Source organism: Erpetoichthys calabaricus, chromosome 10 (assembly GCF_900747795.2).
Source record: "Erpetoichthys calabaricus chromosome 10, fErpCal1.3, whole genome shotgun sequence".
Taxonomy (NCBI): domain Eukaryota; kingdom Metazoa; phylum Chordata; class Cladistia; order Polypteriformes; family Polypteridae; genus Erpetoichthys; species Erpetoichthys calabaricus.
In genome coordinates, this window is record NC_041403.2 from 5,086,793 (window position 1) to 5,110,748 (window position 23,956).

General features: G+C 42.8%; 1 protein-coding gene across 1 annotated transcript in view; it reads left to right on the forward strand.

Annotated features, from left to right (window-relative positions):
- The window catches only part of hook1 (hook microtubule-tethering protein 1), a 197,464-nt gene that overhangs the window by 51,259 nt on the left and 122,249 nt on the right, over window positions 1–23,956 (forward strand). Inside the window, exon 2 of the mRNA XM_028810785.2 lies at window positions 21,184–21,269. Within this exon, the coding sequence (XP_028666618.1) occupies window positions 21,184–21,269 (86 nt within the window). The remainder of the gene's footprint in view (window positions 1–21,183; window positions 21,270–23,956) is intronic.

Sequence of the window (23,956 nt, forward strand, 5' to 3'; positions counted from 1 at the left end):
ATATTTAGGCAAAGGCTAAACAAGCCACAGCTTAGGGCCTCATTAATTTTTTTTTTTTTGGCTATTCAAATTTCAAAATTGACCTTTTCTGTGTACTATAGTGTTAAATATGTAATCAGTAAATGCATTCATCTGAAAATCATAACAGATTTTTTCACTTTAAGTACCGTGCTATTAATTAATTAAAAGATCTGCTGGTGTACAGTTTTATTAACTAGGGGTCTCCAAGCTTTATATATCATAGGGTCTCTCCAAGTTTAAAGTTGGGCACCGATGACGTGGGAGGTAAGAACAGCTAGCTTTCTGGAAAAGTCTTGCATACCAGTAGCCTTGGAATTGAAGGATGGAAATATTCTGCCATTTTATTAGATGGCCCAGTATAGACGGATACTATAGAATGGCCGGTACGGGGTGCAGTTTGCCTGAGGTCTCCAGGACTGTGACTGTTTTAGTCTGTTCTAACTGTTGTCACAGGTGGCTGGGTGTGGTCGGCATTCGGCTGCCTATAAAAGGGTCCGCCTCCCGACAATCAAGGCTGGAGTCGGGTGAGGAGGTGGACGAGGTCGGAGAGGAGGCGGCGAGGAGAGGCCTAGAGAGAGTGAAAGAGAAAGAGAGACGGCTGTTGGTGAAGCCGGGACATTGGGAGACTGTGGGGGTTTGTTGGTGAAGCGGTGCACTTAAGAACTGTATGATTATTAGTGTAAATAAACGTGTGGTGATGGCTTGGAACGTGTCTGCCTGTCTGTGTCCGGGCTGTACCCTTTCACACTGTAGACACTCCACAGGTTTATTTTCCCCACTGATGCTGCTGACTAGAGTTTTAATTTTGCTCTCTTCCATTGTCAGCTGGCCATAGCTCAGCAGTAATATCAGTGGAAAGATAAAGCGCATCCATTACGTAATTAGTCATTTGTATACTTAGCAATTGCGTTTTGCCTGTGGACTTGTTGCAGGTGGTGTTGTGGAGAAATCTCAGAAATAACAAGCAGAGTCTTCAGAAAAGCAGTCAGAATTTAAGACTTTATTGCACAGCATAGACAACATTTGCAGAGCACATAAAGCCTGTTTCACTTCATGAAGTGAGCCCTGAATATATTACAATTCTTATCTCCAAATGCCCCCGTTTCCAGACTAGTTTCCCAACATCTACTGTGTAGCGTTTCCCATGATGTTGTCCCCACTCAGCACCTTTATTCATAACAATCACCTGGGGCCTCATGCATAACGGCGTGCATAGAATTCGCACTATAACATAACATAAGCAAAAAAGCGGAAATGTGCGTATGCACAGAAAAATCCAGGTGCATAAATCTGTGCGAATGCCAACTTCCACGTTCTTCTGCTACATAAATCCCAATCAGCGTGAAAAGTAACGCACGTGCATGCGCCTGCTGTCCTGCCCCAACTCCTCCCAGAATTACGCCTCTTTGAATATGCAAATCAATATAAATAGCCCTTAAGCTCAGGCATCTGTGAAAAGACAATGGCAAAAGTACGAGGGAAAATAGAAGAATTTCAGCGAATACCAAGTGGAGGCAAAGAAAAACATACTATTTGTTGGTTTAAACAGTTGGATAAACAACAAAAGGAAGTTGATCGAGTGACAGAGTGTCGGAGAAACTCGAAAGCTCAAGTTCACAAAGTCGCACAGTGCCCAAAATAATAAAAAAGTTGTCAGATATCAAAGTCGCCGTGAAAAGCGGAGTCGCAGCCCACCATCTGAGTGTCACATGAAAGCTTATTAGGGTACAGAGAAAAAAAAAGGAACAAAGTGGGGGGGAAAAAGCACGAAATGTCAACTTTAATCTCGAAATTTCCACTTTAATCACATAGTTTATTTTGTTATTAAAGTAGAACATCAGAAACTTCATCTTAAAATCGTTTAATTTACTAGTTTCTCAAATCCCATCGTAACTAAAGTAGCACGTTAAATGCTTTGTTTTGTATTTGATCTTCTATGTGTGTGAATCACTATGTGCTTCCAGGCTTTCTCTTCCTCCGACAGGACACAGAATCCATTACATTCGCAATATTACAGCTCTCTGAATAATTAAAATACTGAGATGTATACGTGATATCATTGTCATGATGATAGGAGTTAAAGAATGTTATTAAACATGGGAACACGGTGGCGCAGTGCTTGTTCATGTCTTACGCAAGATGCTTGCAGCGCCATGCGCGACCTTCGATGAAATATTTTATTACAGAAGTACTGTCTATTTCAAACATACTAACCCCCAATTCCTGTCCTTACTTTTCTTTCTCTAAATACCGAATCACCACACAATCAGCTCTGTAATAGATGTTAAGCCATCTGTAAGCTTAGAACTCCAATTATTCTATCTATCTATCCTTCCAGTGTCGCGCCAGCCACAGCAAGAATACAGTGCGAGGCAGGAACACTCCGTGAATGAAGCTCCAGCTCCCCACTAAGTGCTGTGGCACTGTGTAGTTAAAGTCAAAGTTTTATCTGTATAATGTAATAAGCATCTTTTGCTGCATTTCATCTCAAAAATGATATCGTCATCATATGTAAATACGCGCTTTATAAAGTGGCTCAGGTTGTGCAATATTATAATTGTATCGCAAGTTTACAGTGAGGTAATTGTACTTACAAGTACAAACAGTTCTACAAGGAGCACTTGATGGACTGATTGAGTGCGTTTAGAGTTCTTGGGATGAAACTGTTTGTGAACCGCGAGGTCCGTACAGGAAAGGCTCTGAAGCGTTTGTCGGATGAGAGCAATTCAAATAGCGAATGGCTGAGGCAGCATGTGCTTGATGCCGTATACCGATAATTCTCTTTCCGATCAGCTGCTGTAGATCTGTGATTCCATACTCAGATACAGTGATATAAATACTCCGAGTGGTTCAGTGAGAGTAATATGGAAAAAGATGATCCGATGTGGCAACCCCTAAAGGGAGCAGCTGAAAGAAGAAGAAGAAGGTGAAGTGAGAGTAACAACGCTTAAGCAGTTATGGTATTTGGAATAGTTTGAACATTCTGTGGACCATTATATTGTTACAGGTTAATTACAATCGGATGCATTAAACCAGGGATGTGCAAAGTCATTCCTGGAGGGCCGCAGTGGCTGCAGGCTTTTGTTCCAACCCAATTGCTTAATAAGAAGCACTAATTGCTCTAGAAACACTTCTGCTTCATTTTAGTTATCTCCCTCGTTAAGATTTTGAACCCTTATTGCTTATTTAAGTCTTAAACAGCTGCATTCTTGGTTTTTAATTGCTCCTTATTAGCAATAAGATGCAAATGACAAAAGAAACCAGCAGTTATCCATTTTGCTTGTTACCCTTTACGCCTGTGTGTATTTATCATGCACTATTTGGTTTAATTAAATACTTGGAAGGAAAGAGAAGACAAAAAAGTCAAGGATTGAGAATTACCCATCCGTTTTACACTTCAAAATATTTGGATATCTTTAGAATGGAAAAAAAAATCTAGGATTTGAGAATGACTTGACATAGCAGAGTTAAAGCACTAAAAAGCCATGAAATGTAATTATTGGCAAGGATTGTTTTCTAATTAAACAACTGGGTTGGATTAAAAACCCGCGGCCACTGCGGCCCTCCAGGATTGGCTTTGCACACCCCTGCTAAACTAATAAACAATATGCAGTTAATTTCAGTGTATTTATAAAGTCGCATTAGGGATGTGGATCTAAAAAAGAAAGGGTAACCACACAGGAACAGTAGCACTGCTTTGACGCTGGGTGCCGCCAGTCTGCACAACCGAGCGGAGAACTTGTGTACGACAGGGTATGAGCTACCATGGAAATGTTTACGTTTTATACATCGCAATTTGAATGTGGAAATGTTCTTACGCAACATTTTTGTGTGTACGCACCATTTATACATGAGGCCCCTGGTGTTCCAGACCTTTTCATAACAATATTCATGCCCTTGAAGATATCCCCATAACAGTCCTCTTTCCATAACAATATTTTTGCTGGCAGGACATATTTGCCATCTGGCGATAAGCATCTGTTGATTACCCCTTCCTGTATTCTTATGGCCTAATCCTGAGCTGTTAAGATCGATGGCCTTTCAGTTAATCAGTTGTTAAATATTCAATTCTTAACAACTAGGTTGAGATCAGAATGGCCCATGTATGAAAACTGGACTGCCTAATTAATAATTCAATAAATGATTACTTGTTGCACTAGCATCCTGTAAGGCTAAGGCTAACATAACAGACAGCTGTGCCAGTGAGCAGCAGTGCGCAGCTTCACTGATAAGGGCCAAGCTGTAAACAACCTTGACATGACACAGTGCTTCACACTTGAGAGAAAAAAGAAGTAAATGTATAATGCCATATAAACGTAAATGCTACTGTAAAACATATATGTGCGTGCTAATATAATATATAAAATAAAAAAAATAATATAATATATATATATATATATATATATATATATATATATATATATATACATACAGTAGGTACAGAAAGTATTCAGACCCCCTTCAATTTTTCACTCTTTGTCATATTGCAGCCATTTGCTAAAATCATTTAAATTATTTTTTTTCCTCATTAATGTACACACAGCACCCCATATTTACAGACAAAAAAAAGAATTTTTGAAATTGTTGCAGATTTATTAAAAAAGAAAAACTGAAATATCACATGGTCCTAAGTATTCAGACCCTTTGCTGTGACACTCATATATTTAACTCAGGTGCTTTCCATTTCTTCTGATCATCCTTGAGATCATCTTCATTTGAGTCCAGCTGTGTTTGATTATACTGATTGGACTTGATTAGGAAAGCCACACACCTGTCTATATAAGACCTTACAGCTCACAATGCATGTCAGAGCAAATGAGAATCATGAGGTCAAAGGAACTGCCTGAAGAGCTCAGAGACAGAATTGTGGCAAGGCACAGATCTGGCCAAGGTTACAAAAAAATTTCTGCTGCACTTAAGGTTCCCAAGAGCACAGTGGCCTCCATAATCCTTAAATGGAAGACGTTTGGGACGACCAGAACCCTTCCTAGAGCTGGCCGTCCGGCCAAGCTGAGCTACCGGGGGAGAAGAGCCTTGGTGAGAGAGGTAAAGAAGAACCCAAAGATCACTTTGGCTGAGCTCCAGAGATGTAGTCAGGAGATGGGAGAAAGTTGTAGAAAGTCAACCATCACTGCAGCCCTCTACCAGTCAGGGCTTTATGGTAGAGTGGCCTGTCGGAAGCCTCTCCTCAGTGCAAGACACATGACAGCCCGCATGGAGTTTGCTAAAAGACACCTGAAGGACTCTGAGATGGTGAGAAATAAGATTCTCTGGTCTGATGAGACCAAGATAGAACTTTTTGGCCTTAATTCTAAGCGGTATGTGTGGAGACAACCAGGCACTGCTCATCACTTGTCCAATACAGTCCCCACAGTGAAGCATGGCGGTGGCAGCATCATGCTGTGGGGGTGTTTTTCAGCTGCAGGGACAGGATGACTGGTTGCAATCGAGGGAAAGATGAATGCGGCCAAGTACAGGGATATCCTGGACAAAAACCTTCTCCAGAGTGCTAAGGACCTCAGACTGGGCCGAAGGTTTACCTTCCAACAAGACAATGACCCTAAGCACACAGCTAAAATAACGAAGGAGTGGCTTCACAACAACTCTGTGACTGTTCTTGAATGGCCCAGCCAGAGCCCTGACTTAAACCCAATTGAGCATCTCTGGAGAGACCTAAAAATGGCTGTCCACCAACGTTTACCATCCAACCTGACAGAACTGGAGAGGATCTGCAAGGAGGAATGGCAGAGGATCCCCAAATCCAGGTGTGAAAAACTTGTTGCATCTTTCCCAAGAAGACTCATGGCTGTATTAGCTCAAAAGGGTGCTTCTACTAAATACTGAGCAAAGGGTCTGAATACTTAGGACCATGTGATATTTCAGTTTTTCTTTTTTAATAAATCTGCAACAATTTCAAAAATTCTTTTTCTTGTCTGTCAATATGGGGTGCTGTGTGTACATTAATGAGGGAAAAAATTAAATGATTTTAGCAAATGGCTGCAATATGACAAAGAGTGAAAAATTGAAGGGGGTCTGAATACTTTCTGTACCCACTGTATGTATATATATATATATATATAGCCCATGAACTTAGATAGCAGCGCTGTTAAGTCATGGCACACAGCTGCCCAGTGGTCTGACAGAGGCCAAGCTACTGCTTACGTCATGGCACATGTTCAGGAAAAAGTCCCCCAACTTTAAATAATCAACTCTTAAGCCCCTATAGTGTTCAAACTAACTAATATCATAATACATTGTGTTTAAATTTTATTACCTAAGGTATTGATGAGCTCTGATGCTGCTAAATGCCATTTAATTGCTTATATATTTTATACTCTATCTTAAAAGCTTACCCTTTACTCACACAGGCAAAGGCCTTACATGCACTTTGTGTTGTCTTAACAAAGCTCGGCTCCTGCATTTCTCAAAACAAAGTTTGCCTGCATGCTTCCTCAGACAGGACATGATGACCTCGTCTCACAGCTTAACTCTCAGAAACTCAAAAACAAAGCAAGTAAGGAGGACAGGCTGGCAAGAGGCCTCTCTAACGAAATAAACGGTGCCCTTTTAAAGTTGACTCAGGCCTAGGCTTTTCATAGCTAAAAGCACAAAAACTAACAATGCAGCGCATTGATCCTTGATCAAAATTCTCAACAGTCTCAGAGCCCGCTATACAAAAATCAAGTGAATATTTCATGAAAACAAACAAGACGTGTATATCTCCTTGATAGACTCATCAGGTAATTCTCCATATTAATAGCACTCTGGAAAGGCACAAAACCCCAAAAAATCCCAAACCCGCTGGTTTAATCCGAAGTAAACACTACCGTATAGCCTTGAGTGAGTCGCTTCACCTGATCTTAATTTGCATGGCGATGGAAATGATCGTCCTGTGCACTTGGGATTTGTAAGTGACTTTGCATGAAAATAACAGTAAAATAAATTCATGTAAATATAACCCTCCTGCGCCTGCTGCCATTTTCCTGTTTCCCAGCACTTGTCAGGGTGGCCCTGGGGTGGATGGCACTCTGTAGTTGTTTGGCAGGGGGAGTAAATACTTTGCAGCTAATGGACAAAGTTTTCTCTGTTTAGACGCTTGACAGTTTTGAATGGTTTCAGAGGAATTGCAAATTTTGAGAGGTGGGGAGGTGAGAGGGCTGCTGTCCTTGGACACACTTACAGTGCCCTCCTAATGTTTCCGCTAAAAACCCATTTCTCCTCAATTCCCCTCCTCTGCTCCACAGTTTAAAATGGCAAATTAAACAATTCAAACATCGTGATTAAAGTGCACAATGCAGACCTTCATTTAGGGGGATATGCAGACATTTTGGTCACACAACACTTTTTCTTCACAGTTAATGTTTGGCACACAGCAATGGCAGGTCCATTAAAGCTGTCATCATATTAGGACTTTGTCACGTATCCCAGCATGCAATGACTGCTTGATTTCTGTGATTCACAAACATCAGCAGGTGCTGAGGGACTTCTCTGGTGATGCTTTGCCAAGCCTCTCATGCAGCCATCTTCAGTTTCTGTTTGTTTCAGGGGGGCTTGTCCCCTTAAATTTTCACTTCAGCATATGGAAGGCCTGCTCATTTGGATTTATAATCATATGAAAAAGTTTAGGAACCCCTCTCAGCCTGCATAATAATTGACTCTCCTTTCAACAAAAAAAGATAACAGTGGTCTGTCTTTCATTTCCTAGGAGTACTGCGGTGTTTTCCGAACAAATATTTTTAGTGAAGCAGTATTTAGTTGTATGAAATTAAATCAAATGTGAAAAACTGGCTGTGCAAAAATGTGGGCCCCCTTGTCATTGTGCTGATTTGAATGCCTGTCACTGCTCAATGCTGATTACTTGGTGTGATGAGCTCGTTACGCCTTGAACTTCATAGACAGGTGTGTCCAATCATGAGATATAAAGGTATTTAAGGTGGTCAATTGCAAGTTGTGCTTCCTTCCCTTTGACTCTCCTCTGAAGTGTGACAGCATGGGGTCCTCAAAGCAACTCTCCAAAGATCTGAAAACAAAGATTGTTCAGTCTTGTGGTTTAGGGGAAGGCTACAAAAAGCCATCTCAGAGGTTTAAACTGTCAGTTTCAACTGTAAGGAATGGAATCAGGAAATGGAAGGCCACAGGCACAGTTGCTGTTAAACCCAGCAGGTCTGGCAGGCCAAGAAAAATACAGGAGCGGCATATGTGCAGGATTGTGAGACAACCCACAGATCACCTACAAAGACCTGCAAGAACATCTTGCTACAGATGGTGTATCTGTACATCGTTCTACAATTCAGCGCAATTTGCACAAAGAACATCTGTATGGCAGGGTGATGAGAGAGAAGTCCTTTCTGCACTTGCGCCACAAACAGAGTCGCTTGTTATATGCCAATGTTCATTTAGACAAGCCAGATTAATTTTGGAACAAAGTGCTTTGGACTGATGAGACACAAATTGAGTTATTTGGTCAGAACAAAAAGCGCTTTGTATGGAGGAAGAAGAATACCGCATTCCAAGAAAAACACCTGCTACCTAATGTCAAATTTGGTGGAGGTTCCATCATGTTGTGGGGCTGTGTGGCTAGTTCAGGGACTGTGGCCCCTGTTAAAGTCGAGGGTCTGATGAATTCAACCCAATATCAACAACTTCATCAGTCACAAAGTTGAAGTTACTCAGGGGTTGGATCTTCCAACAAGACAATGACCCAAAACACAGCCAGAAATCTACAAAGGCATTCACACAGAGGGAGAAATACAGTGTTCTGGAATGGCCACCACAGTCCCCTGACTTGAATATCATCGAAAATCTATGGGATGATTTGAAGCAGGCTGTCCATCAAATTGAACTGAACTGGAGAGATTTTGTATTAAGAATGATCAACAATACCTCCATCCAGAATCCAGACAATCACCGAAGGCTATAGGAGGACAACGTCTAGAGGCTGTTAGATTTACAAAGGAGGCTCCACTAAGTATTGATGTTCTATCTCTGTTGGGGTGCCCAGATTTATGCACCTGTCTAATTTTGTTATGATGCATATTGCATATTTTCTGTTAATCCAATAAACTTAATGTCACTGCTGAAATACTACTGTTACCATAAGGCATGTCAGATATTAAAAGGAAGTTGCTACTTTGAAAGCTCAGCCAATGAGAAACAAAAATCCAAAGAATTAAGAGGGGTTCCCAAACTTTTTCATATGACTGGTATGGCCAATCAAGAATTTTCCATTATTTACTCCAAACACCCCTGTGTGTCTTCATCAGTATGCTTAGCTGATTATCCTGTTGTAGGATGACGTGCCATCCGGTGAGTTTGGAGGCCTTTACTGGGACTTGAACACATCAGATGTTTTCCACACCTCATAATTCATTGTGCCACTGCCATCCGCAATTCCATCATCAATGAAGAGAAGTGTGCCAGGACCTGTGGCAGCCATACATGCCCAAGCTATAACACCCCAGCCCCATGTTTAATAGATGAGGTGGTCTGCTTTGGCTCTCTTGGGTTCCTTTTCATCTCCACTCCTTCTTTGTCTCGTCTGTCCACAGGGCTGTTCTTCATGAATTCTGCAGACACGTTGAAGTCCTTTTTTGCAACTTCTAATCTGCCTCCCCTGTTTTGGTGGCTTGCATCTTGCAGGGGGCCCTCTGTATTTCTGATCATGAAGTCTTCTACTAATGGCAGTCTCTGACATGTCATTTAATTATTTAATTAAATGTCATTTAATTTCTGACATTTAATTATATTTTATTTATATTTTGACACTGCAGGGACTGCACCTAATTTTGTTGTATATGTTACAGTGACAATAAAGATAGATTGATAGATAGATAGATAGATACTTTATTAATCCCAAGGGGAAATTCACAAATTTATATATTTAATTATATATAACAGATGTTCTGGTTCTGATTCACAGCTGCCCCCTGAAGACCATTTTTGATCGGTTGGACAGGCGTTTAGGGCTTTTTCTTAACCATAGTGAGGATTCTTCTGTCATTAGCATTGGAGGTCCTTCTAGGTCTTCTGGTCCCTTTGTATTGTACAAGTCACTTCTGAATTGTTTGATTTGTAATTTTAAATGGTGGAGCAGAGGGGTAAATCAAGGAATAATGTGCATTCCCCCACCCCCCCCAAACATTATGGATTATGCTATATATCCTAACTGGCTTTTTTTTTAAGATTTGGTCTTCATGGCTTGTATCTCACAATGGCAGTCATTGTCCCACTGTTTCTTTCTTTTGGGTTGCTCTGCAGCTTTGTGACTTCACAGAACTGGGAGGGGAGCCTTCGTTTGCAGCCTTCTGCCATTAGCAATGCTGAGCCACCCACGGTCATCTGCTAAGGCTACATGTTTCAGTGGCAAGCAGTAATAATGATCAAGGAGTGAAGCGTTCTCCTGTACAAAGCGTGTTTGATTACACGGAGTATTCACATGTGCAGTGGTGCTAGAAAGTTTGTGAACCTGTTAGAATTTTGCCTATTTCTTCGGTAGTAGGGTGTTGTACCATGTTAGCCATGATGGATGCAGTGAGAAGTCTAACAAAATGATCCCATTTATTAGCTAACTGAACCGATTGCAATATGCCTGCTGATTACAACCTTCCTGAAGAAGGAGCCTCAGTTGCATCAAAACCCTGCATATTATAATCTGTTCAGTTAGCCAATGTAAGGGGTCAGTCAATCATTCTGCAACCTGCTATACCCTAACACAGGTTCACGGGGGTCTGCTGGTCTGCTGGAGCCAATCCGAGCCAACACAGGGCGCAGGGACTCTTATTTCTTCATAAATTTACTCTAAAATGTGCTGAGGTCCTAAAGCACAATAACAAGATCCCAACTAAACTAGTGTGGAGATCAGCCCAGACCCAGACAGACACTGAGACACACAACTCCCAGATAACACACGCAGTGCATAAATCTCCAGCACTAATGCTCAGTCTCTTCTTTCTTCTCTCTTTTCTGCCGCCTCCTCTCCTCTGTCTTCCACCTCCCAACTCTGGCTCCCAGAATGGAGTGAGGCGGCTCCTTTTATATTGCACCCAGATGTGCTCCAGGTGCTTGTTGATGACCTTCCTGCAGCACTTCCTGGTGTGACGGAAGTGCTGCAGTCCAAGGTTTCGGAACTGTCCAGGCGCCCCCAGGCGGAGGTCACGGGCCACAACCGAGTTGAGCTTCCAAGCTCTGTTCCCGTGGCTCTGATACAAACCAGGGTGGCTGCCCTCTCGTATCCCGGGGGAGATGTTGTTTATATCCCGTTCCTTCCATTCTCCAGGCGTCCCGGTTCAGCAAGGGTCCCAACTGTCCGTTAGACTAGTTACACCAAAACATGATACTTGTTCATTTATTTTTTGCTCTTTATTTTGATATAGCTTATTAAATTATTAAGTTACATATTTGTGTATGAATCATTGATTTGAATAACTGCTGTGACTCACCCACACCCTTAACGTCCTTGAGTAACCTCAACAACAGTTAGTGGAAACCTTTAGATCAGACCTACACATCAGCTTGGAGGAATGTGAGCAGAATTTCTCCAACTCGGGGATGCTGGTTGGCCTCCTTTCATGATTTGCTTGTTTAACTCTTTCAGGGCTGATGTCGACTTTTGTCAAAAGGAGGAGCTGACGATGCTAATCAACTCTAAACTGTGACAATACCAACCGTTATGTTTTAGTTGGACTCTTGTTGGTAGAAGGAAAGTTAGCTTTATTGATTTGACCGAGATTTCCTGCGCACGTGTGAGTAGCAAGGCGCAAACAACAGCAAAAATGGCACTGACATCTGGCGAGAGATCAAAGCGGATGTGTACAGCAAAATACTCAGTGGACGATGGTTTGCCTATTATCTCTGAACTGGACTATGACTTGTTGAAATCCGATTTTGATACAAGTGATCGAAAAATGAATGTGAGGTTCCAGCTTCAGCTGATTGGTCCCCGGCTAACCATGGGACTGACAATGTTTGCCAGGGAGGACTGCCACTTAACAATGATAAGAGGTACAGTTGTGAACCCTTTAGAATTTTCTATATTTCTCCATAAATATGACCTAAAACATCATCAGATTTTCACTCAAGTCCTAAAAGTAGATAAAGAGAAACCAGTTAAACAAATGAGACAAAAATATTATATGTGGTCATTTATTTATTAAGGAAAATGATCGAATATTAAATATTTGTGAGTGGCAACCTTTGCCACCTTTGCTTTCAGTATCTGGTGTGACCCCCATTGCAGCAATAACTGCAACTAAACATTTCCGGTAACTGTTGATCAGTCCTGCACACCGGCTTGGAGGAATTTTTGCCCATTCCTCCGTACAGAACAGCTTCAACTCTGGGATGTTGGTGGGTTTCCTCACATTAACTGCTCGCTTCAGGTTCTTCCACAACATTTCGATTGGATTAAGGTCAGGACTTTGACTTGGTCATTCCAAAACATGAACTTTATTCTTCTTTAACCATTCTTTGGTAGAACGACTTGTGTGCTTAGGGTCGTTGTCTTGCTGCATGACCCACCTTCTCTTGAGATTCAGTTCATGGACAGATGTCCTGACATTTTCCTTTAGAATTCTCTGATATAATTCAGACTTCATTGTTCCATCAATGAAGGCAAGCTGTCCTGGCCAGGATGCAGCAAAACAGGCCCAAACCATGATACTACCACCACCATGTTTCACAGATGGCATGATAAGGTTCTTGTGCTGGAATGCAGTGTTTTCCTTTCTCCAAACAGAACTTTTTGGTTTAAATGAAAAGCATTATATTTTGGTCTCATCCATCCACAGAACTTTCTTCCAATAGCCTTCTGGTTTGTCCACATGATCTTTAGCAAACTGCAGACAAGCAGGAATGTTTTTTTGGAGAGCAGTGGCTTTTTCTCCTTGCAACCCTGCCATGCACAACGTTGTTGAGTGTTCTCCTGATGGTGGACTCATGAACGTGAAGATTAGCCAATGTGAGAGAGGCCTTCAGTTGCTTAGAAGTTACCCTGGGGTCCTTTGTGACCTCGCCGACTATTACACGCCTTGCCCTTAGAGTGATCTTTGTTGGTCGACCATTCCTGGGGAGGGTAACAATGGTCTTGAATTGCCTCCATTTGTACACAATCTGTCTGACTGCGGATTGGTGGAGTCCAAACTCTTTACAGATGGCTTTGTAACCTTTTCCAGCCTGATGAGCATCATCAACTCTTTTTCTGAGGTCCGTAGAAATCTCCTTTGTTCATGCCATGATACACTTCCACAAACGTGTTGTGAAGAGCAGACTTTGATAGATCAAAACTCAGGGTGCCCACTCACTCCTGATTGTCATCCCATTGATTGAAAACACCGGACTCAAATTTCACCTTCAAACTAACTGCTAATCCTAGAGGTTCACATACTTTTGCCACTCACCAATATGTAATATTCGATCATTTTCCTCAACAAATAAATGACCAAGTATAATATTTTTGTCTCATTTGTTTAACTGGTTTCTCTTTATCTACTTTTAGGACTTGAGTGAAAATCTGATGATGTTTTAGGTCATATTTATGCAGAAATATAGAAAATTCTAAAGGGTTCACAATCTTTCAAGCACAACTGTAGAAACCAGATTGCAATGCACTGCGACTGTGACCGCTGCTGCTGCCCCAGCCACACGAGGACAGCCTGGCAGCAAGCATGCCACACATTCTTGGCAAACTAGCAGCCACAGCATGCAGCAATAGACTGATTTTTGTGTGAAACCGTTGCTTTTCAGAAACTGTGTTTTTTGGAAAAAATATTCAGCCCTCGAAGAGTTAAAGGTCCTTCCTCAACATTTCTACAAGATTGAGATTAGGACTTTGACTCTGAAAGCATCCTTACACTAAAATTAAAATTAGGGGTTGGGGAGGAAGTAATGACGACCATTAAGTAGGCGTGTTGTAGTGGTGCAGGTCACAGCCTAGGGATGCTCGAATCAGGAATCGGCAATTTCATATTATTATATCAACTAATTCTGAATTTTAATTTTTTTTTCTGTATTTAGTGAGTGATATAATCTATTCTTGCATTTTGCTTTGTAGTTTGTACTGTGGTATTGTATTTCTGAGTTGGCCATGATTGATTGGCTAACTAGCTATGTGAAGAGGCTCACTTGTGTTCTGTTTTGTGTGTTATATTTACCCCATTTTTTGACACCCATTGTATGTCCAGCCTTTAGTGGGGAAAGTAATTATTTGATCCCCTGCTGAATTTGTAAGTTTGCTGACTTACAAATAAATGAACAGTCTCTAATGTTTATAGTAGTTTCATTTTAATGGAGACAGACAGAATATCAACCAAAAATCCAGAATAAAACACTTTGCATGAAAGTTAGAAATTGATTGGAATGTCATTGAGTGAAATAAGGATTTGAAATCTCCTACAACCCAGCCAGAATTCTGGCACCCACAGATTGGCATTGTGTCCATGTGGCACAGAGATCTCAATCAATCAATTCCAGATACTCCTGATCTCCACTCATTATGTATATAAAGCACACCTGCCCACAGAATCGATTTCTTCCATTCCAACCTCTCCACCACCATGGGCAACACCAAAGAGCTGTCAAAGGACGTCAGGGACACGGCTGGAATGGGCTACAAGACCATCAGCAAGAAGCCTGGTGAGAAGATGACAACTGTTGGTGCGATTATTCAGAAATTGAAGAAATATAAAATGACCATCGATCGCCCTCGGTCTGGAGCTCCATGCAAGATCTTGCCTCATCAGGTTATTCAGAAAAACAGCCCCAAAGTATAACGTCTCCACATCCGTGCTTGACTGTGGGGATGTGTTCTTTGGGTCATACACGGCATCTCTCTTCCTCCAAACACGGCGGGTCGAGTTGATGCCAAAGAGTTTGATTTTGGTTTCATCTGACCACAGCACTCTCTCCCAAGCCTTCTCTGAATCATTTAGATGTTCACTGGCAAACCTAAGACGGGCCTGTACGTGTGCCTTCTTGAGCAGAGGGACCTTGCGGGCACTGCGAGATTTCGATCCATTATGGCATAGTGTGTTACCAGGGGTGTTCCTGGTGACTGTGGTGGTCCCAACTGCCTTCAGATCATTAACAAGCTCCTCCCGTGTAGTTTTGGGCTGATCCCTCACCTTTCTCATGATCATCCTCACCCCACGAGGCAAGATCTTGCATGGAGCTCCAGACCGAGAGCAATCGATGGTCATTTTATATATCTTTTATTTCCGAATAATCACACCAATGGTTGTCACTTTCTCACCAAGCTTCTTGCTGATGGTCTTGAAGCCCATTCCAGCTTTGTCCCTGTGGTCCTTTGACAGCTCTTTGGTGTTGCCTGTGATCCAAGGCTAACATGCTTAACCAGTTTACAAGGAAATTTGACACATTTTGCTAACAAGCCTGATGTTTATTAAGCAGCAAATTCAAAATACTGTTGGATTCTGCTCTCTACTTGTAATATTTCTATTGTATTGAGGATGACTTGTGTTCTGTTCTGTGTATTGTGTTGTATTGGCCCCCTGCACCCACTGCACGCCCAACCTACCTGGAAAGGGGTCTCTCTTTGAACTGCCTTTCCCGAGGTTTCTTCCAATTTTTCCCTACGAGGGTTTTGTTGTCCTCTTAGAGAGTCCAGGCTGGGGGGCTGTCAAGAGTCAGGGCCTGTTAAAGCCCATTGCGGCATTCCTGGTATGATTTTTGGTCTATATAAAAATAAATTGTATTGTATTGTAAATTCGTCTTTATCTTTTCCTAACTGAAAATGTGAGCTGCTTTACTTAATGCAAAACTCTGAATTCATTAAAGTAGCTCTTCTTGCTGTTTGTCTAATTGCACAGATTGACTCCTGCAATTCCTTTTTCTCAGTTTATTGCTTTCCTTAAAAGTGAAATTATCGATCTTCTGTCTCTGATAAAGATTGCTAGAAGTCAAATTGAAAGAGGGCAGGGCACTAGCTGAACTGCTGTAACACCTTGCGTAAAGGAGCACCACAACTAAATTACCGTAAAGCTTAGAAAAGCAGCCAATGGGGGGGGAAAAAATGTTTTTTATTTTTTGCGATCAACCAATTTACCAGTCAAGCCTTTTGTGTGAAAATCATCTGATTAAATCAGACGAGGAGAGTTTGGGAGCCTGCACTGATTACAGTGCGTTGCTGCACCCACCACACGGCAAACCACCTGGACTGATATCTGAGTGCAGCCGTGCAACAGATGACACCTCAGCACACTGGTTAGAGTGCCAATACTGCCACCAATGCCCAAGTTGTCCCTGCAAGTTGGAGGACCTGCTTGCAGATTAACGTCATACCCAGGATAGAGTCACAGAGTCGAGTCAAGTCGAGTCACCTCTGTCGTTTATGGGATTTGAACCGGCACAGACCCCTAGCCTCAGAGCCACCACTCCTCCCGTGATTTAGATCAGTGGCTGATCAATCGGAGCATCACTATTGCAGCCACACTGTTCCTGGAAAAATCATGTGACATAAACCTGCAGTCCAATTGGCTGTCCAGCAGTGCTTCTGAAATGCAGACCCTTCCCCTGTGTCTTCTTGGCAGTCTCAGCACGAGTAAGTGAGCGATGGAGAGCACAGCTGTACATTTTTATGATTTAAGAAAGGTGAACACCTGCAGTTGAAATTGTTTAGCAGCAGAGCGTTTCAATGGGTAAAGTCAATGCTATAAATCAGGGGTGTCGAACTTCGGGGCCTGGAGGGCCGCAGTGGCTGCAGGTTTTCATTCTAACCCTTTTCCTAATCAATGAGTAGTTTTCACTGCTAATTAACTCCTTTTCCCTTCATTTTAGTAGCCCTGTTTTTAAGGATTCAGTCCTCTGAATTGATTTGTTTCTTCATTAAATGACAGCCAAACAGAACTGAGATGTGAAACGAGCCAACAGATGACCAGCTAAACTGGGATTTCAAACTCCAACCAATTTCACTCCAAACAGTTTCTTAATGAGAAGCTGATTCTTGCTCTTAATTAAGCCCGTTATTTAATTCAGTGGCTTGTTGCTGCTCTCATTCTGCCACAGCAGACATTTCCAAATTTGTCGATTTTTTTTTTTCTGTTTTTTCTAAGAACACCGTCAAAATGTTTTGGTGACCTGAGAGATCAACCTTACTGAGACCTTCACCTTTCTTTATTTTCAGATATTGTGTGATGGGCACAGGTGAGCTGGTCATATGGTGGCTTATTTGGCTACTAATTAAGGAAAAAGAGACAATTAAGGGGCCTGAGTCAAGTTAATTAAAACTGAAGCAAAAGAAGTTAATTAGCAGTGAAAACGGCTCACTAATGAAGAAGATGGTTAGAATGAAAACATGCAGCCACTGCGGCCCTCGAGGACCGGAGTTCGACACCTGTTCTGTAAATAAAACTACAAGCATTACAATGTGTTTGAAATTTGCTTGTTTTAATTCTCCTATCTTTTTAGTTGGCTGCGTTCAAGCTCTGAGAGGTTTGTTAATGAGTTTGCCAGGTGATCTTCATTAAAGTGGGAGCCTACTTAGAGCAAGAAGTCAGTAGACGGATTGGGAGAGCATGGTGGGGGGGGGGGGGGTCATGAGGTCGCTGGAAAGGGGTGTGTGGCGCTCCCGATATCTATGCAAAAGGACGAAGGTCCAAGTCTTTAGAGTCCAGGTGCTTCCTGTCTTACTATATGGTACTGTCTCTCTTCGGAGAATCCTTGGGTACCGTTGGTTTGACTTTGTGTTGCTCCTGGAGTCCCGAATGAGGCACACGACCTGCATTGTGAGGGAGCGTCAGTTACGGCACTACTGCCATGTGGCGTGTTTCCCTGAGGGTGATCCGGCTCGTAAGATTCTCATTGTTGGGGACCCAAGTGGCTGGACCAGGCCAAGGGGTCACCCACGTAACCCCTGGCTGTGGCAGATAGAGGGTCATTTCCGGAGGGTAGGACTGGACCGCGTGTCTGCCCTGGGGGGTTGCCAACCGGGATCCCGAGCTGTTTCGATGTGTGGTGGGTACGGCAACACACTGTACCAGTGCATGCTCCCCGACTTGACTTGACTACTTAAAGAGGTTGTTTCACTTCATCATCAAGTGAGCATCCGTTCTCATGTGATATGGGGAGAAGTAAAGATCTTTCTGAAGATGAAAAGCATGCAATAGTGCAGTGTCTTTCAAAAGGCAGGAAAACAATTGAAATTCGTTGAAAACTGATGAGAGAACATCAGACTGTGAAAAGATTTGTGAGCGACTCAGAGCACAGACGAATTCAGTCAGAGAAATGCTAAATAAATCCCATGTCACATTAGATGAATTTTCTAGCCATTTTCAGTTGTAGTCTTCATTTATGTAATCTTAGTCAGTAGAAGGCAGTTGGCACTGCGCTCCTATGAAGCTGATCGTCTAAAGTGATGCACCCAACAACTGAGGGGTGGGCTGTGTGGGCAGGAGAGCTGACAATCAAATGAACCAACGAAAGCTCATCCAGAAGTAGAATGTAGTGACAAGGGAATTAGGAGCACTCATCTTTTGAACCTTATAAGTACACTATATTGCCAAAAGTATTGGGACCCCCCCCCCCACCAAACCCCTCAGGTGTTCCGATCACTTCCATGGCCACTGGTGTATAACATCAAGCACCTCAGCATGCTGGCTGCTTCTACAAACACTTGTGACAGAATGGGCCGCTCTCAGGAGAAACTCAGTGAATTCAAGTGTGGCACCATGATAGGATACCACCTGTGCAATAAGTCCATTCGTGAAATTTCCTCGCTACTAACTGTCAGTGGTATTATGACAAAGTGGAAGCAACTGGGAACAACAGCAACTCAGCCACAAAGTGGTAGGCCACATGAAATCACAGTGCGGGGACAGCGCATGCTGAGGGGTGCAGAAGTCGCCAACTTTCCACAGTGTCAATAGTGATAGACCTCCAAAAGCTCAAGAACAGTGCAGCATAGAGAGAGATCTTTATGGGATGAATGGGTCTCCGTGGCCGAGCAGCTGCAGCCAAGCCTGACATCACCAAGTGCAATGCAAAGTACTGTATCTAATGCAGTAGTGTAAAGCCCACCGTCCTCCACTGGACTCTCGAGCAGTGCAGATGTGTCCTCTATAGTGACGAATCACACAATCCGATGGACGAGTCTGGCCAGGAGATCAGGACTCGCCTGACTGCATTGTGCCAAGTGTAAAGTTTTAGTGGATGGGGTTGTTTTTCAGGGGTTGAGCTTGGCCCCTTAGTTCCGGTACAAGAAACTCTTAATTCTTCAGCATACAGAGTCGTTTTGGACAATTTCATGCTCCCAACTTTGTGGGATCAGTTTGGGGATGGCAACATGACTGCACACACTCCAATGCACAAAGCAAGGTCTATAAAGAAATGGAGGAGCGAGTTTGGTGTGGCTGCACAGAGCCCTGACCTCAACCTGACAGAACACCTTTGGGATGAATTTGAGCGGAAACAGCGAGTGAGTGAGCCAGGCCTTCTCGTCCAACATCAGCTCCTGACCTTTCCTGGTCAGAAATTCCCATCAACACACTCCTACACCTTGTGGAAAGCCCTCCCAGAAGAGTTGAAGCTGTTAGAGCTGCAAAGGGTGGGCTGACTCCATATTAAAAAGGGGATGTCATTAAAGTTCACGTGTGTGTAAAGGCAGGCGTCCCAATACTTTTGGCAATAGTGTGGAAGAGGAGCTTGTCTGTTTGATGCCTCGTATTTTACATACCATAATAGAGTGGACAAAAGAAATAAAGGCCCAGAGACTGCTGCCTAACTCGCTGCAACTGTGTCGCTCCGTCAGGCAACAGGCAACAGGCTTGTCGGGTAAAGGACCAAGCATTGACTGTGGCAGAAGCTTAGCGCTCATCTGGTAAATGGGCTGTGATTTTCAGTCATGTGAGTTTGACTTGGTGCAGTGACATGATTGGCAATTACGATCAGAAAATACCCGAAACAAAAAGTCACATAATCTGACATTAGCTTAAAGGATAAGTTTGCTATTTTTCGAGTTATTTACACACAAACATTGCTTTTTATAAATTAAAAAAAAAAAAACAATTCCTAACCCGCTTGATTTTGTAGGGGTGGACTACCTCACTGGGTATGTCAAACTACGTGACCAAGGGTCATGGGAGTGCACCGCTGACTGATTCAGACTCTAAGGTTTGTAAAAAGGCGCAATATATGCGCCCGACCCGACACAGAGGCACACGTATAAAATAAATAAACTTTTATTTTTCTTCACCTTTGGGTCACGTCTTCCCCGTAATCCCCACAGGCACAACACAGTCCCAAGTGTACAAGCACCACCAAACACACCACAAACTTTCTTCTCCTTTCTCTTCCACCACCCCTCTTCCAAGCTTTGTCCTCCTCCTCCTCACTCTGGCCAATGAGTGGTGGTTGCTGGCTCCCTTTATTGGGTACCCGGAAGTGCTCCAGGTGCTTGATTGCCGACATCCTGCTGCACCGGTGGAACCCAACAGGGCTACACAACACTCCAACCCCCATGAAGCCCTGGGGGAGTCTGCAGGGAGGCATCCATCTAGCATCCAGGAGGAGATATTGTGTTTCCCATGCTTGCTCCCCTGGAACATATGCTGCAGGGGCGTCCCGGGCGGGCATGGGCCCCGGCTATCCATCACAATATCTATCTATCTATATATAATATGTATAGGGGGCGGAATGGCTCTGAGGCTAGGGATCTGCACTGGCAATCGAAAGGTTGCCGGTTCAAATCCCGTAAATGCCAATAGGGACTCTGCTCTGTTGGGCCCTTGAGCGAGTCCCTTAACCTGCAATTGCTGAGCGCTTTGAGTAGTGAGAAAAGCGCTATATAAATGCAAAGATTTATTATATACTGTATATCTATATATATATAATCTGTCTATATATTGACCCCGGCCGTCCATAACAGGTTATATAAATGAACTCTGACACAGACAATGGTGTAACATAACAGCGCCTTAATGTGTTGCCTCCTTTAGAGAGTCCTTATCGTTCCTGCACAGAAGCAAGTCACATTAGTGTTGCCAAAACCCACAATTCACTTCTTTTGAAAACTCTTTCATTAAATGGCCACAGGGACACATCACGACGTTGCTGTAAGAGTTTATAAATGAATTCTACAACTAATGTCCTTTTACAATTTCCGGGATGACGCAGTGCTTATGCCAGTCCTTTTCTCAATATTCCTATCTCTTTCAGATGCAGACGTTCAGCCTACCGTTTCCATGTACAACAGTGCAGAACCTGACCAGCGGTGTGGCAATCGCCCACGTTCTTCACCAGATGTAAGTATGGCACACTTCCTTCTCAGCAAATGCATCTCATCTGCACTACTGCTTACATGTCCATCACTCCATTTTGCCATCCCTTATTTTGAACAGCATCCTTTACATCAGGGGTCCCCAACCACCGGTCCGCGGCCCACTACCGGTCCGCAGCTGTATGACAGCCGGGCCGCAAGAGAAATGCCGGAAACGGCGACTCACTCAGACTTTTCAGAATGCTTGGCGGGCGGGGCTTTGCAGCGGCGCAGAGAGAGGAGAGAGACCGAGGTGAGAGACTATTACAACAAAGTATTTTTATGGTCCCGACAGTTTCCCCATATGACATAAGTCTATATAAATCACGTTACTACGAAGTACATTCAACAGATGCTTTCATTACAACGAAGTGACCTTGAAATGCTTGAACGAATCATCCACAGAGCAGTTAGATCTGTGGTCGCAGCTCAGTTGTGCAACGATCCCCAAACAGAAACATTGTAAAAAAATCTCTTTCTTCGAACTTTCCTTGTACTGTTTTTTTTTTTTTTTTTGCTGTTTTTGTTGTCTGTGGTTTTCAGTGATTCCTTTTGCTTATTGCTTGTCAACATTTGAAAAACATCCATTAGAATTTAACTCATTGTCACCCTCCTATAGAAACGGCAGACACGAAAACAAGATAGCAGTGTTAATGTTTGTGATGTGCAATCTGTAGGAATGGCAAATGTAAAGCATATGTCTTTGTTATATGCAAAAAAAGAAGAAAAATCTCAGATTGCAAATGTATGCGAACTGCTTAACAACTTTAATAATAATAGAAATGTTATGTAAATTGTGTATAAAACTGCCCCCCCCCCCACCGGTCCGTGGAAAAATTTGCATCTAATAAAGTGGTCCTTGCTGTCAAAAAGGTTGGGGACCACTGGTCTACATGACATAACTGATTGGAATTTTTGATCTTGTAAAAAAAATATAAACTCACTGAGCAAATTATTAGGCACAGCTGCACCTCTTCTCCATGATCAGCCAATTAAGTGGTAACGGCAGAATGCTTAAAATCATGCAGATACACATCATGAACACGAGTTAGTGTTCACATCAAACAACAACATTTACTTCTAGAGCACATTTTCATACAAATGATGTAGTGCTTTACAAGATGAAGAAAGAAAAATATAAAAATAAGATTAGGCAATACTAAGTAACAAAGAGTAAAGTAAGGTCTGATGGCCAGGAAGACAGAAATAAACAAAAAGAAATCCAAAGGGCTGGAGAAAAAAAACATGATCACCCAGCCCCCATAACATTAATTATCTCAATTAGTCCTCATGGTTTTGAGGCTTCACGTGGAAGAATTAGATAGATAGACAGATAGATAGATACTTTATTAATCCCAAGGGGAAATTCACATATTCCAGCAGCAGCATACTGATAAAGAACAATATTAAATTAAAGAGTGATAACAATGCAGGTATAACAGACAATAACTTTATATAATGTTAACGTTTACCCCCCCGGGTGGAATTGAAGAGTCACATAGTGTGGTGGAGGAACGATCTCCTCAGTCTGTCAGTGCAGCAGGACGGTGACAGCAGTCTGTCACTGAAGCTGCTCCTCTGTGTGGAGATGATCCTGTTCAGTGGATGCAGTGGATTCTCCATGACTGACAGGAGTCTGCTCAGCGCCCATTGCTCTGCCACAGATGTCAAACTGTCCAGCTCCATGCCTACAATAGAGCCTGCCTTCCTCACCAGTTTGTCCAGGCGTGAGGCGTCCCTCTTCTTAATGCTGCCTCCCCAGCACACCACCGTGTAGAAGAGGGCGCTCATCACAACCATCTGATAGAACATCTGCAGCATCTTATTGCAGATGTTGAAGGACACCAGCCTTCTAAGGAAGTATAGTCGGCTCTGTCCTTTCTTACACAGAGCATCAGTATTGGCAGTCCAGTCCAATTTATCATCCAGCTGCACTCCCAAGTATTTATAGGTCTGCACCCTCTGCACACAGTCACCTCTGATGATCACGGGGTCCATGAGGGGCCTGAGCCTCCTAAAATCCACCACCAGCTCCTTGGTTTTGCTGGTGTTCAGGTGTAGGTGGTTTGAGTCGCACCATTTAACAAAGTCCTTGATTAGGTTCCTATACTCCTCCTCCTGCCCACTCCTGATGCAGCCCACGATAGCAGTGTCGTCAGCAAACTTTTGCACGTGGCAGGACTCCGAGTTCTATTGGAAGTCCAATGTTATATAGGCTGAACAGATGATGATGATGATGGTCATGTGGACCTCTGGCCTTCAATCCATTAATGTAGGGACTGCATGATGCCCTGATCAGGTGGTGGTGGCGCAGATCACCACTACAGAGAACCAGAAAAAGAACAGCAGAGAAAGTGCGAATTAGTACGGATTGTGGAGCCATGTTAGAAATGAAAATTAAATGCATGTACAGAATATCAGGGTTACACTAAAATGAAGCTATGAGAAAGCCATGTTAAAATAATGAGTTTTTAGCAGTTTTTTTAAAGTACTCCACTGTATTAGCCTGGCAAATTTCTATCAGTCAGCTATTCCAGATTTGAGGTGCATAACAGCAGAAGGCCACCTTACCACTTCTTTTAAGTTTAGCTCTTGGAATTCTAAGCAGACCCTCATTTAAAGATCTAAGGTTACGATTTGGAGTATAAGATGACAGACATTCTGAGATAGAGG